Genomic DNA, 15,206 nt, shown 5'->3' on the forward strand with positions numbered 1-15,206 from the left:
GCTTCTGTGGCCAGGGAACGTGGATAGAGATTCCAGGGACCACTGGAGGGGAGGTCAGGTCCTCTGAAACCCTCTGTCAGGAAGTAGGCGCTAGTGGAGATCAGCCACTTCCTTCTGCTCCTTCCTTCAGGCTCCTTCCATCTGCACCCTTCCAGGGTGGAGTGAGGGGGATGTAAGGTGTTGTGGGGACTCTTCCAGCCATTGGGATGAGGGAGCCTCTGTGAAATTGTGCCCAAGCTACGCTGTGGGATTGCTGCTGCTGGGGTAGGGCTCTGGCGTAGTGATGGAGTCTTTTCAGGGAAGAAAGAAGTGTTTCACCGGTGGGTGTGGCTTCTGTATTGCCATTTGTAGGACACCAAGCGCTTTGAAGGAATTGATGTTGACTTCAAAGAACTGGCCTCTGATGCTGAGAAAACGCCAAATGTCATTGAGGCTACTAACAAGCCATGTCTTTATGAACACCTGGAGGGTATCCAGAGCAGGTGGGTGACATGTCCATCTTTGGGCTTGGAGGGACACTGCAATTAACTTCAATAAGTTTACTTACTCTTTGTTCTCAGCTCTCTCTCTCTCCTGGGCAGTGATGGCCATCACTGCTGAGCCAATCACAACAATGCTAGCCATTATGTAGAGTTCAGTTTCGATCCACCCATCAGTAATCCTGCACCTGTCACAACAGTGCTCAGGCCGAGAAGTTCTGTATGCAGAAGTCCAGGTGCCGAGTGCAATGTGAGCTTGCCCACCTCACATGCACATCCTGTATCTATTGAGTAGTGTCACTAGCTACAGAAACAAACACCATCTGCAGCATGGCAGCACCAGTGTTTTTTTGGGGCCTGTAACGATGATGTGTTTCAGTTCCACCCACAGTGCTGCAGAGGTGTCCGAGCCACATGAGGCTGTGAGTGCTAATGTCACTGGGAAGGGCACACTTCCAAACTCCTTGTGAAGGCTGCCTTGGCCAGTAATATTTCACTGAATAACACTGTTAATGTAAAACAAACCCCTCAGTTGTACAAAACCTGTATTCCTCACCCAGGAGCAGCTCAGTGCAGAATATGACATTTATAATTTTAGCCATTTTTGGTTTTGAGTGCAAAAAAGTGTCAAGATTTAGTTAAATTGGAGTTGGGGATGCCATAGACTCAGATTTAGGTCAGCCTTTGAAAACAGGCCCTCGAGGTGAGACCAAGCATGAGCAGTTTCATCCCAACAGGAACATGGTTGTGGGAGAAGTGAGTGGTTCCCAAAGGCTTTGCCAGACTGCAGGAGACTTCTCCACTTATCTGAGAGGTTCATACTGCTGTCCATCACCATCGTGTCTGGGCAGCCAGCCCCGCAAAATCATTAGCACTGGATATGTCCCCAGTAGACACGTGCAGTCTGTTGCTGTGCCTATGCTACAGGCAGCCTGGGGGCCTAACTCCGGCACTCCTGCTGCACTTCAGTAGCAAGGGGCTTCCCACATTGGCAGAGAGGGTTTTTCTCTTGACAAAGGTAATCCACTGGCCCAAGAGACAGGTTCTCCTAACTGTGGCACTGAGCATACATTTTTTACAGCCTCGACTGACATCGTGTTTAGGTGTTTACAAGGCCTCTGTCGCTTCTCCCTGTTGGGAGTCAAAACTCTGCTTCTGAACCAGAACTGCAACAGGAGATGCTAAGGAGAATGTGTGTCTGTTGATGCTGCACTTCATGTCTCTGCTTGGTTGCCTCAGGTTGGCTCTGTGTGAGAAGGCTTTGGCTGAATACTTGGACACCAAGAGGCTGGCCTTTCCCCGATTTTACTTCATCTCCTCGGCGGATTTACTGGACATTCTTTCCAATGGCACCAACCCGCAGCTTGTAAGTCTCCCACATGACTGCCTTTGCCTTTGCGGTGGGAGTGGCAGGTAGACTGACAAGCCCAGAATGTGCCTGTAGCTGGTTCTAGAACGTAGTGGTTTTCTGTTCCCCACCAGCAGTAATAGGAACAGTAACTTGGACAAAAAAGCAGCCCAGTAGCACTTTAAAGACTAACAAAATAATTTATTAGGTGATGAGCTTTCATGGGACAGACCCACTTCTTCGGGACAGACTCAATATTTAGAGCACAGAGAATCAAACATAGTAATCAAGGTTGACAAATCAGAAAAATTGTCAAGGTGAGCAAATCAGAGAGCAGAGGTGCAGAAGGACAGAGCGGGGGGGAATCAAGAATTAGATAAAGCAAAGTATGTAAAAGAGCCCCTCTAGTGAGCTAGAAAATTGTCATCCCAGTTCAAACCAGGTGTTCATGTGTCAAATTTGAATATAAAAGAGAGTTCAGCAGCCTCTCTTTCCAAATGATCGTGAAGGTTCCTTTTCAGTAAACACAGACTTTCAGGTGATTAACAGAATGGCCCACGGCGTTAAAGTGCTGGCTGACAGGTTTGTGAATCAGGAGTGTTTTTATGTCTGTTTTATGCCCATTAATTCTTTGTCTGAGAGAGTTTGAAGTCTGTCCAATATACAAAGCATCTGGGCATTGTTGGCACATGATGGCATATATGATGTTAGCTGAGGAACATGAGAATGTGCCCGAGATTCTGTGAATAACCTGGTTAGGTCCAGTGATGGTATCTCCAGAATAGATATGTGGACAGAGTGACTTGTCTGTCACTGTCCAACAGATGGCAGCACGTACATCACATTCTCAGCTCCAGATGTTGGGAAGCATTTGCCAATTGTTCTGTAAAGCTCCTTTAAGCTGCTTTTGACACTGTCTGAGGGATGTGCTTGGTGCTCAGATGCTCTAAGGCTTGAAGGGAGCACACCTTCTCCGAAGAGCTCAGTGGCAGGTCATGTTTTGGCTGGTTTCAGGAAGCTCCAAGTGCTTGCCCTTTCAGCAGTCTCAAGAGGGGCACCCCAAAATTGAGGCCCTTACAATAATAATTTCCTAAGGCTTCATTCTTGCAGATTTCCACCCGGGGTTTGGGCACCTCAGTGTGACAGTGGTGGCGCTTCTGCTCTTGTGCTGTTCAGTGCTGTAGTGGAGAAAGGACAGGTTAGGTCCTGTGGAGATCACATCATGTCCTGCCCTTGCTGCCCTACTCAGAGTGCTTCAAAGAGGAACTCTTCCAAGCTAAGTCTGAGTGAGCCCTGAGCTGTGCCTACAGAGCTCACTGACAGCAGGGCTCGTGCCAGGCAAACGTGCCAGCCAAGGCCCTGGCTTAACTGATGGCTCCTCCCTGTCCTTGGCAGATGAGGTTGGTAGTAGTGTGCGCTGGCTCTGGGTGGGCCACAGTCTGTGCATGAGAGACAGGACCACAAAGGGAGGTGCCAAGAGGGCAGGTGCAGGCAGACATGGGCTGCTGTCCAGATCCTTTGGGAGAAAGTCTCCACCTTAACTGATGCTCCTCCCCAAGAACAGCAGCAGGAGTTTGGGACACAGGGGTACGGCTCAGTGTCAGACAAGGGCAGGGCTGCTTGGCTGCAAGCGCATTGGTTCCACCAGGAGGCCCAGAAAAACCTGCAGGGTTTGCCTTGTCCTGGGCAAAGTTGAGGAACATAAGACTGAATGAGCCCTCCTGGGTCCTGTCACTGGCATTGAGTCCAGTCTCCGTGTGTTCCAGGCAACCCTGTCCCATTATACCTGCCATGAGCTTAGTGAGCGCTGTCTGACCGCTAGAAGTGTTTGGAAGTGGGTGCTGTGGTTTTTCCTTCTGGGAGCCCTGCCTCTTGCTGAGCATGCAGCAGAGTGCTTCAGGCGGGCTTTGCACTCGGGCAAGGATGCACCGGGACATACCACATTGAGCAGATAGCGAGAAGAAGTGCAGCAGCATGGTGTTTGTGGTTGAAAATGGAATGAAGGCCATCTTTGAACAGCCAGGCTTGTAACTGAGTGTGGATTTGGGAGGGTGTGGCTGACAGTGGTTGGCAGATTCCAGGACCAGTGAATTCACAGCCCATCAGGAAAGAGCGGCATTGTTAATAGACTTCTCTCTGGCGTATTCTGGTTTGAACAAGACTCCTGATAATCTCCACTCTGTGGCTGGCGACGCTTACCAGAGAGCAGTGTGCACGCAGCAGCTGTTTCTCCCCTCCAGTTGGCCGCAAAAGACCCATTGCACACAGTGGAGAACAGTCTGAACTTCCAAACCTGGGTCCTCTGGGGCTCCAGTCCAATGATGAGCCTAGCGAAAGCGAATGTAGCTCAAGCTCTGGTCAGTTCCAGTGCTTGTGCATGCCGACATAGCCTACCGAGTGTGTTTCACCATTAGCAACATCAGAGCTGTAGCTTCTAATTCAGGAAATGCCTCTTCCAGAAGCAGTCTCTCTAGGGGCTTGCCAGCGCAGGGAAGTCCTTGTGACAGAGCTTCTCTGAGGAGTGACGTCCATCCACTCGATTGGCTGGCCCGTGGGAGGGGATGGTGAGGAGCAGCAGAACAGGGAAAATTGCAACACTATTTTTGAACTTCCTGGTGCTCCTTGGTTTGGTTTCCTTTCCTCCCGCATGGGGCAGAGTTCGGGGGCCAGGTGTGTTTCGAGGGAGGCATTACATTCATTGCTACCGTCTGTGCTTTGGAGCCCTTGTGTTCTGGAGAAAAATCTCGGCTTCACTAGAGCTCTGTTTTCCTCAGTGAATACCCCAGCAGTGCAGCTCAGGGTACTTGTGACTGCTGCAGGACTTTATGGTCATTGCAGTATCATGACCCAGCGCAGTCAGAGTGCCAGGCAGGCCCAGCAGGGCGTTGGTGGGATAGCTGTGAGCACTCGAGGTACTGCTGGCCGTGTAATTTCTGGTCTAGGGAGGTGCACGTGTGCTCACTTCGATTGCACGAGTGCACTAAGCACAGCTGGGTGGCTGTGGTGGTGTGAGTGGAGGATGGGCTGATGCCTGAGTCTGGGCTGGGAATCGGACGCTGATAGGGTGGCAGCCCTGCCGGTGCCAGCCCATGTACGTCTCCCCGCTCCCGCCTCCCGTGGCAAGGTCCTCGTTATATGTACCGCCCAGCTCCAGTTAAACCTGTTTTTTTTGGCTGTCGAACAGCAGGGCTGCGCTGCAGAGTACAGCGTCATTCAGAGGTGGGCTTGTAAAGCTGACAGAGGTTTTCCTAGGGGGTGCAGAGCTGTGCCCCATCTGGAACCGACTGGTCTTTCTGCTCTTCTGTAGATAGCCAAGAATTGGGTCCAGTGAAGAAGCCTTTCAGATGAGGAGAGATTGATTGTATGAAGTTCAGGTTAGTCAGGGCTCAGGGCACACCTAGAAATGCCAGTATTATCTGTTAACATATACTATTTCTTACAATTTCTCTGTGCTCCTTGGTTTTTTAAACCTCAAAACCTCAGCGTTGTGCGTTGGATCAATACCCCAGACACAGGGGGACAAACAGGAGAAACAAATAAAAAATACCACTTTGAAATGCTCTCCAGTATGGGAAGGAATTCCGTAAGCATTGTCTGGTATACCCATTTGAAATGGTTTACAATACAATCAAAGTAAAAGTCAAGCAGGATTGAATATAGGTGAACTCTTGACTTTTCTGTTGCAGTCTCCGAGCCTGTCTGATCACTCCTAACAGAGGATGTACAGCAATATTCTCATAGCAGATCTGGCATTGAGCTTGCAGAATCAGGTACAGCCAGGGTTTTTCTAGTGGTGTTGAAGGGAGTATCAGAATGTTTTATAGAGTCTGTCTAGACTGTCTAGGCCTAGGAGTCTGATCAGATGATTTGCTAAGAGGAAAGTTGTGCACGTTAAATAAACCATTAAAAGCCTTATCTCAAGATCATGAAAGCCAAGAGGCCAAATCCTGTCATGTGCTGAGGGCCAGTTGCCACTTGCAGCCCAGGATTTGGACCAGCCTGAATGTAAGTGGAACTAGACACCATGAAATAGTAATAATAAAGGTCTATCTCTGCAATGCTGCTTGAAAACTTTTGAACCCTTTCTCTTTCTGAGTCCATGAGTTGTGATCAACGGGAGAAACCCACTTGTTTAGGTGGTTTTCTAGACAGTCAGTGCTTGGAGAAGAGGACTGGGTGCTGTAGGGTGGGTGTTCTTAACCTTCTCCATGTAAGAGCCCCGCGCCCATCTTACTGCAAGTTATCAAAGCCACTCACCTGCAGCAATAGGGGTGGGCAGATCGGAGGGACCAGCCTGGCATCAATCCATGAATCCCGAGGTTGAGAATACACGTCTTGAAGGGGTCGTTTACTTTGGATATTAGTTTGCTTGTAAGTCAGGTTGGTCAGTGACTAACAGCTGTATTGCCGGAAGGTTGGAACAAGTGCCGGTTGTCCATTCATCTTCCAGCAGAAAGAGGTTCACATTAAAAGACCCAGCTGAGCAAGTCTAAGTCACGCTTCTTTTAAACCCCCAAGTTCAACGAGCTTTGCACAAGCCAGGGAACCTGAGCTGGTGTCTCACTAGAGAGGGGACCCTGCTACGGTAAGGTGGAGCATCGGGGTGGGGTAAAGCCTGGCAAGCTTGCACTGCTGCTTTTCACAGTGCTCCATGATTGTGCAGGGAGGCTGCAGTCTCCAAGGCTGAGCCCTTTCACCAGCACAAACCACACTTCCAATAACAAGTCCTTTGGTCCCCAGGCCCAGAGAGCTGGACTGTTAATACTTCCCAGCGTTGTGCTGACGTAGCCATGTTCAATGAAGCCTGGAGCATGCCTGGGCACAGGGCTACACAGGTTCCTCACCATTGCCTTACCCTCATTGTGCACTGGGAGGCTGACTGTGAATGGTCACTCAGTGTTCTGAGTGTGTGTGTGTGTGTGTGTGTGTGTGTGTGTGTGTGTGTGTGTGTGTGTGTGTGTGTGCGCGCACGAAGGGGGCTGAGCGTGTGCGTGTGCACAACAGGTACTAGGGCTGACAGCTGCAGTATGCAGGATTAAATGCTTCATTATGTCACGAGCGTTGCCAAGGAAAGGGATTTCTGTTTTCCAAGAGAAGGAGGATGAGATGGTGCGTGTGTCTGTACCAGGGCTATGGAGACACGTCTGCTGTGTTCGTGTCGATGTGACCAGCCCATTGTACGAGCTGATTGGCCACAATGGGCTGCGATGGGCGCAAACTGGCTGCTGAGAGAGGGCTTCCCTGCGGAGTGACTCTTCGATACCGTTCCCGCCATAGGTGCAGCAGCATCTCTCCAAGTTGTTTGACAACGTGGCCAAGATGAAATTCCAAGTGGACTCTGAGCACAGACTGAGCAAAACGGGCCTGGGGATGTACAGCAAAGAGGAGGAATATGTCAGCTTCAGTGAGCCCTGTGATTGTGACGGGCAGGTGAGGTGAAGCCACTTCACATCCTAGCGTGAGAATTAGATGGCAGCGGGTGTGTTTATCCTTCTTGGCAGCTCTCACCGCCCCAAGCGTGGGCCACAGCCAGGGGCAGCTGCAGCGCCCTGGGCCGGCAGTGAGATCCTCGGGCTGGTGGGATTCCAAGGGCCAGTGGAGTTTGCAGCAGAGCAGGCAGGTAGTGGTATCCCCGGTGGCTGACAGAGCCCAGGGCAGGGTTGATGGGACTCTGGGGGGCTGCTGGAGCCTATGGCAGAGCTGGTGGGATGCCCTGGGGGGGCTGGAAGAGCCCACGGCAGGGCCAGCAGGACACTGGGAGGATGGCAGCACCCATTGCAGGGCTGGCAGGACACACTGGGGCACTGGCAGACCCCATGGCAAGGTTGGCAGAAAGCTAGGGACTGGCAGACCCCATGGCAAGGCTGGCGGGATGTTGGAGACTGGCAGAGCCCATGGCAGGGCTGGCGGGATGTTGGAGACTGGCAAAGCCCATGGCAGGGCTGGCGGGGCACTGGAGGATGGCAGAGCCCATGGCAGGGCTGGCAGGATGCTGGGAGACTGGCAGAGCCCATGGCAGGGCTTGTGGGACGCTGGGGACTGGCAAAGCCTGTGGCAGGGCTGGTGGGACGCTGGTCACTGGCAAAGCCCATGGCAGAGCTGGCGGGATTCTGGGAGGATGGCAGAGGCCACTGTGCAAAGTCCCTTACTGGGCTGAGCATGTCACTGTCTTAATGCTGTTGCTAGGTGGAAATTTGGCTGAATCACGTGCTGGATAGCATGAGAGCTACGGTGAGACATGAGATGACAGAAGGAGTGACTGCTTACGAGGAGAAACCCAGAGAGCAGTGGCTCTTTGACTACCCTGCCCAGGTATCTGATTGCCTTATGCTGGTAGCCTCTTCCACTGGCCTGCTAGAGACAGCAGCTCGCTGCTCAGGCCCTGGGCTCTCTAGTCCAGTGCATGGCCTCTGGCCAGTGCCTGGGATGGGTGGGGAACTCGGTCTGGCCGTTGCTCCTGGACTCCACCTGCCCCAAGGCCATGCGCCCCGTTGGTCAGAGCAGACTCCTTAGTGGGGGTGTCAGGCAGAGCGTCGGCTTGGTTCTGCCAGCCCCGGGCGGGTGCTGTCTGTGTGGATAAGGGCTGGGGGCTGTAGATTGAGACCAGTGTGCAGCGGTGTCAGCACTGCAGGTTGGGACTCTTACAATCGTAGGGCTGAGTTTGGGCTGGCCTCTGCTGTCAGCATCCTGGTGTGAGTTCAGTACAGTTCTCCCTTCCCACAACCCCCAGCACTGCCCTGGGCATGCTGTAAAACACCGCCCATGCTACTGGGCCTGGCACGCGCTTGGTGATGAGAAGTAACTGCCATCCCCCAGGTGGCACTGACCTGTACCCAGATCTGGTGGACCACGGAGGTTGGAATTGCCTTTGCTCGGCTGGAAGAAGGATATGAGAATGCAATGAAGGACTATCACAAGAAGCAGGTGGCCCAGCTGAACACCCTCATCACCCTGCTAATCGGTCACCTCTCCAAGGGGGACAGACAGAAAATCATGACCATCTGTACGATTGATGTACATGCTCGGGATGTTGTCGCTAAGATGATAGCTCAGAAGGTTGGTGTCTGTCCCACCAGATGCGTGACCCCTCTGTAGCGCTGGTACCTGGCCCCCTTTCCTGGGACATGCAGCCCCTCTGTAGCACGTGTCCTGGCTCGTCTGCCTGTGGTGCACGTCGTCTCTATTGCACTTGTGCCCCAGCCCTCCTCCTTGTGATTCTGTTTTTCTTGTGCAATAGTGTGCGATTTGTTGTTTGCGAGCTGGTTTTGGAGAGCAGCTGACTTGCCCCAGTTAGCCAGCGGTGCGGTGCGGTGCGGTGCGGTGCTGTGAGGCCGAGGCTTTGCAGGCTGCCTTTTACTTGGCCAGCTATCCACACTGTGGGTGTGTTATTTGAGCTGTGTTAATGAGCTGCTAGTGCACAGGCTGGGGCGCCTAGGTCGGCTGGACACGGCCATGCAGCAGATTTTGTCCTTGGGGGCTCCTAAGCTTTAGGGGCTCCCTCAAGCCCCAGATGATGTTCCATCTCCCTCCAGGGCTGGGTCCACCCAGCCAGGCTGCTCTCACTAATGCTGGATGTGGGGCTCTCAGGGCCGAGCTGCATGAGCAGCTAACGAACCTCAGGGGCAGCTCTGGCGGGCACTGGCCCCCTTCTAGGCTGTGGGCCTGCAGGAGGCTGTGTGCTGAGGGGGGCGGGGTGTCCATGGCTCTCACCCATTCTGCCTCCCCCGTCTCCACAGTCTCTGAGCCTTGCTTCACTCCTCCTGCCAGGCTGGCCTGGCATCTTCACCTGCTCTTGCGTCCCTCAGCTGGGCAGGGCTGGGCTTCGCCCCGTTCATCGAGGGCAAACGAGGCACTGAGCAGCGCAGGGGCTTGCCAGGCCTGCTGCAATCATGAAGTACTGGGGCCAGTTTAGCCCTGGTGTAACGCCACTGGAACCAGCGGCGTTACACCAGGATTGCATTTGGCCCAGCATCTTTAACCCTTTGCTTTTGCTGACTGTAAGTGGAGCTGTGGCTGCATTGGCAGGTGGACAGCGCCCAGGCCTTTGTTTGGCTATCGCAGCTTCGGCACAGCTGGGCCGACGTGGAGAAGCACTGCTATGTGAACATCTGTGATGCCCAGTTTCTCTACTCCTACGAATACCTGGGCAACACACCTCGGCTCGTCATCACTCCCCTGACAGACAGGTGGGCCCCTGCCAGGCTTGAGCCCTCCTTCTGGGCGCCACAGTGTCAGCTCCTCATGGCGAGTTGGGGACCCGTGTTCGTGCACGTACGGGTTTGGTCAGGCCCTCAGGATACTTCTCCAGGGCTTGTGTTCCCCCCTTGTCCCGCTGCCCTGCATGCGCTCTCTCCCTGCATACCCCTGCAGGGATACACTGCCTTTCAGAGAGCTCCAGAACCCCGCTTAGCCCCTGCCAGCCAGGGACTGGTGTTCTGTGCCAAGCAGGCTGATGGGTTTCCTTTGCAGCTGAGCTGGCCTGGCCTGGCCCCACAGCCAGTAGCCCCAGGGGGCAGGGGGACGTCAGTCTGTGCCGATTGGCTAAACAGTGTCTCACTGGAAATCCAGCCCTTGCAATGAAGAGTTGGGGCAGCCCTGCTGCAAGGGGTGCTGGGAATCCCCTGGAGCAAGCGCAGCAGGGCAGAACTGTTGCTCAGGAGGGTTTTTCAGCTTGCAGACTCACCCTGCACGCTGGGCTCCACTCTGCAGAGCAGGGGCTCCCTCAGGCAGCCCGAGTGCAGTCCTGTTACCTGGTGCTGTGTCGGTGGCCCATTGAGGGAACACTGCCTGAGCACGCACTGGCCCAGTAAACCATAGCAGCCTTCCTGTGGGGCCCGTTGGACTGAGACTCTGCACGTGGGGCTGTGACTCATGCAGCTCTCCCTTTTCTCTCTGCTACTGGCAGATGTTACATCACCCTCACCCAGTCTCTCCACCTGACCATGAGCGGGGCCCCAGCTGGGCCAGCCGGGACTGGCAAGACTGAGACGACCAAAGATTTGGGGCGTGCCCTGGGCATCATGGTGTATGTGTTCAACTGCTCGGAACAGATGGACTACAAGGTACTGGGGCTGACGGGATGCAGGGTCCAGCTGTGGCCAGGGAGTAGCTGGGGGAAGGGGTGGGGCTGAAACCTCGCAAATGCCTCTGCACAAGGAAGAGCTGATGGACCAGTGTGTGTCTCCAGTTCTCTGCCAGCCAATGGGCTGGCTCCTGCTCCTCCTGTATGTACCTTGCCCTGGGGAGCCATGGGCGAACACTTAGTGAGGCAGTGGCCAGCCTTCTACTGCCCTGGGGATCACCCTCTCTGGGGGACTCGGCCTCTGGTCTGGCTGCAGGAGGCCCCAGGTTGACCCAGTGGGGGCCGAGGGTGCAGAAGAGATCCGTAGGGATCCATTACTGGGGGCCTGGACGCTACCGCGTCTCACACCATGACTAATGCTATGCACTTAGCCCAGTGGGGACCTGGCCCATGACTACAGCCTCTGGGGGACAGTAATTCAAGTAAGCAGCAGCAGCAGCAGCACCATAGCATGCTTCCCGGGCAAGGGACCTGGCCAGGGGTTTTTGTATGGGGCAGGTCTGAAAGAGCCGGAGGTTGCAAACCCAGCTCACACTGCCGTTTGCTTTCGGTATTTGCGCTGCTGCGGTTAGAGTTCCACGTGACGGACGTGCGGCCGCGGTGCTCCGCTGTCGGGCATGCGTGTGCCCAGGTGCTCTCCAGCGGAGACAGTGGAGCAGTGTCCACAGGCCCATGGCTGCGCAGAGCCGTGCTTCGTCGCCCCAGGGAAGGCTGCGAGGGAAGCATAAAGCCAGGGCTGCACTGGTCCCACTCAGCTGTCTGCACCTCAAGGTGGAGCATTCTGCAGCCCTCAGTTTCCCACCTCGGCGGGGGAAGCCTTGACTTTCCTTAGTTTCTCGGAGGAGTTTCTGCTAGTTATCCATGTCTGTCGGATGCTTTGATTGAATTTACCTTGTGTTGCACGGTCGGAGTGGGAGCGCCATCTGCTCCTCTCTTGTTTCATGGTTCTGCCCCAGGGTTTAAGACCTGTGAGACCTGCTGCTGCTCCTTTCCCGATGGTGATGGACACCCCAGCCGGAGGTGGTGTTTGGAGAGTTCTTACAGTTCTCCTCAGTGCATGCCCTGTGTGAGTGTCAGAGGCAGAGCCAAGGGGAACAGGAATGTTAGACTGAAGCACCTGTTAATGGAGCATGGCCAGCTCTGGCGGGCTTTGCTTCCTGCTCTCCTTATCGCAGGGACTGCTTGCTTTGCAGCCCCAGACAAAGCAACCTAACTCTCTGAGCAAGGAGCACATCAGCACCCCAGAGCTGGAAAAGTCTCCTCCCTCTGAGGGTGTGGCAGAGGCTTCAACTGAGTCTGGTACTGAGGCTTCAGTACCATGGCAAAACCAGCTCCAACATGCCGACCTCTAGGTCAGTGAGGAACTGTGTATGAGGAATATCATCAGAGGCCTCCACTCCCTTCCAGGTCCCTTTCTTGTGTGGGTCATGCTGACTCTGATGAACCTGGCTCGCTAGTGCCGGGAAGATCTGACAACCATTTCCCAGCACCACTGTAAAGGCAACAAGTCGAGACGTGCTTCAGTCTCCAGCCTGTGGCACCCAGGAGGACATCAGAGCCCGCCCCTCCACCACCTTAGCCCAGGGAAGGTTCCTCAGAGGAGGAGATCTCGGTATTGTGTTACGCTGCCCCCAGGAGTCTCTTTCCCCAGAAGGATGCTGGGGAACCTATCAGATAGCCTAACACTGTAGGCACAGAGATTATGGCTGTTGTTGGAGACCCTTCCTTTTCCCCCCGCCCCAGCGGGATTACTGGGACTTATGGCACGATTACTGCAAGTAGCTCCATTGGGGGCCGAAGAGAAAGCGTTGGCACCCACCGACAACCACCCACTGTCCTGGGGTATCGCACAGCTTTGAACCGCACAGCTCTCCACCACCGGCTGGTGGACAGGAGCAATGAGAGTTTCCAGCTGACGAGATCTGTAAAGTCCTCTTCCTCCTCAGCTGACGTGCGTGAGTGCATGCGGCAGGGTCTGCACTGCCGAGAGCCTGCGGACATGACTTTCCAGGTGCCAGTGAAGAGAGCACAGGTACACAAGCATCTGACAGTGCAGCACCCACAGGGACAAAGTGCCCTGAAGAACTCAAGTCCTTGTCCATCTGCAGCCTCTCTCCCTGTCCATAGATTGTCCTCCATTGCAGCCCAGCTTCCCCACCAGCTCACCAAGTGGTGGTCGTGTTCGTCCTCGTCCCACAGAAAAATCAAAACAACAGATTGACGGCAGCCATGTCCGTGGAAATACCGTGATGTTGTGTGGTGCATTATAGCTTCACTGTGTCAGCCCAGAGGAGGAGAAACAGGCCTGTCAGAGAGAGATCGTGTCTGGAACCCAACTTGGTTTCACTCGGAAGAACTCCGGGCGTGGTGCATGTCCCGGAAACCCAGGTTTAGATTTGCTCCACCTGAAGGAAGAATTCTTTCCAGTGCAATGCAGCTCGCTTTAGTGAGTGTTGGTAGATGCCAGCTACGAGTTAATATCTCCTCTCAGGCAACACAATGCCTTTGTCATCTACTGCATAATGGTCAATCACTCCAGAGGACGCGTGTCTAAAAGGGGCATCCGCCAGCTGTGGTACTGCCAAGCTGAGCCTTCCTCCTATTCAGGAAATAGTGTCCACTGCCTCAGTTGATACGTTCAGCCCCTCATGGGTCTTGTACCACACAGCCCTCTGTCTTTGGGTGGCCAGTGTTAAGTGTCCACCTGAATAGCTCCTACTGACCTGGGCCTGATCGCCACAAGTCACTCTCCTTAGCAGGTTTATTTCATTCTCTGGGTTCATAGCCAGTTAGCAGGTGGTCCTGCTGTGTGGCACCATTTTCTTTATTGCTCTGTGAGGCTGGGTGGTTTTCCCCATTGTACCAATGGGATCTGAGTCAGGCAGAGTCTGTCCACATTGCATTTTAAGCCCGGGTGTGGGACCTTGGTGTGTGGACTCGGAGTTTGAGCATTCACACTACATGCTAAACCTGGGCCCAGGGCTCATGCCGTAGTGTGCAGGGTAGACAACACCCCAAAAGACCAAGGGCCAGATTTCCAAAGGTGTTTAGCTGGCTAGTGGGATGTACAGAGACACCTACTTGAGTGAGGCAGCCCCACGTGTCCTGACTAGGCATTTTATAAATCCAGCTTGTCCCCAAATGACCTTTGGAAATCTGTCACTAAGTTACTTGCCCAGGGTCAAACTCTGTTGTCAGACAGAGAACTGAACCTGCATCCCCTAGGTCCAACCCCGAGCTCACCATAGTCACTGAGCCATCCATCGGCCTTACCAGGAGCAGCCCTGCTCCCTTCTTCACTGAGATTTCATCTATCCTTCTGTTCTGGTGAACTTCAGCTAAGGCCTGAAAGTCTATGGGCTCCTCAGCTCACGTCCCGTCTCGGTGCACAAACACTGTCTGCTTTCTCCAGCGTGGGGATCCATCTAGTCACCGTCCTTCAGAGGGTTCTTTGTTTTAACAGAACAGAAACCTCTGCACGTTCAGTCACTGCACCCGCCCGAGCTGTCCAAATGTGTTTTTATCTCCCTTCAGCTGGTGCAGTAGAATGACTCTGACATCCTTAAGTCATCTTTTATTCAGTTTGTGGGCCCTGCAGGAAGCAGGGATTCAGTAATTCAATACCCGTGACCTTTAAGAGGGATTCTTGTGCACATATGCTGAAAAGTGCAATTAACAAATCACAGTGCACACTACAGAGAGCAATAAAGATGATAATTTATTGTGCCTGCTGTTTTGGTGCACTTTGCTGAACACCCACAGGGTACTGGAGAGTGGAACAAATAAATAGGATGGCAAATGGATTCTCCATTTTTCTCTCGAGCTAATGCCACAGGTCATTTTGTTCTTGTCTATCTTTTGTTGCAGTCTTGTGGAAATATTTACAAAGGCCTCTCTCAGACTGGTGCCTGGGGCTGCTTTGATGAGTTTAATAGAATCTCCGTGGAGGTCCTTTCCGTGGTGGCTGTGCAGGTGAGTGAAGAATACTCATGGTCACACACTTGATCACTGCAGCCATGAAGCACTAACATCTCTGTGGCAGGGGAGTTTAACCCAGGCTGTAATTTTCACCTGAGGTTGATTGCTGCCATTGTGCTATTTCCACTCGTGCCCACCACTTTTCACAGCTGACTGGTTGTTGGACAGTCCCATACCACATCATCAGAGCTCTGTTTTCTTTATACAGTGCCAACAAACAGCCAGCGACAGGGCCCCTTCTGCCACAACCTCTGAGTCCAGTGTATTTTGGAGATGTATCAGGTGCAGCCTGAAAGACCGAGAAACCCTTTGAACGTGC

General features: G+C 53.5%; 1 protein-coding gene across 1 annotated transcript in view; it reads left to right on the plus strand.

Moving 5' to 3' along the window:
* DNAH9 (dynein axonemal heavy chain 9) overlaps nt 1-15,206 on the plus strand; it is a 240,318-nt gene that overhangs the window by 43,197 nt on the left and 181,915 nt on the right. The window contains exons 20-27 of the mRNA XM_075014992.1: nt 352-482; nt 1,719-1,845; nt 7,105-7,257; nt 8,014-8,139; nt 8,665-8,883; nt 9,853-10,013; nt 10,733-10,889; nt 14,777-14,881. Coding sequence (XP_074871093.1) covers nt 352-482; nt 1,719-1,845; nt 7,105-7,257; nt 8,014-8,139; nt 8,665-8,883; nt 9,853-10,013; nt 10,733-10,889; nt 14,777-14,881 — 1,179 coding nt within the window. The remainder of the gene's footprint in view (nt 1-351; nt 483-1,718; nt 1,846-7,104; nt 7,258-8,013; nt 8,140-8,664; nt 8,884-9,852; nt 10,014-10,732; nt 10,890-14,776; nt 14,882-15,206) is intronic.

Source organism: Carettochelys insculpta, chromosome 20 (genome assembly GCF_033958435.1).
Source record: "Carettochelys insculpta isolate YL-2023 chromosome 20, ASM3395843v1, whole genome shotgun sequence".
NCBI lineage: Eukaryota > Metazoa > Chordata > Testudines > Carettochelyidae > Carettochelys > Carettochelys insculpta.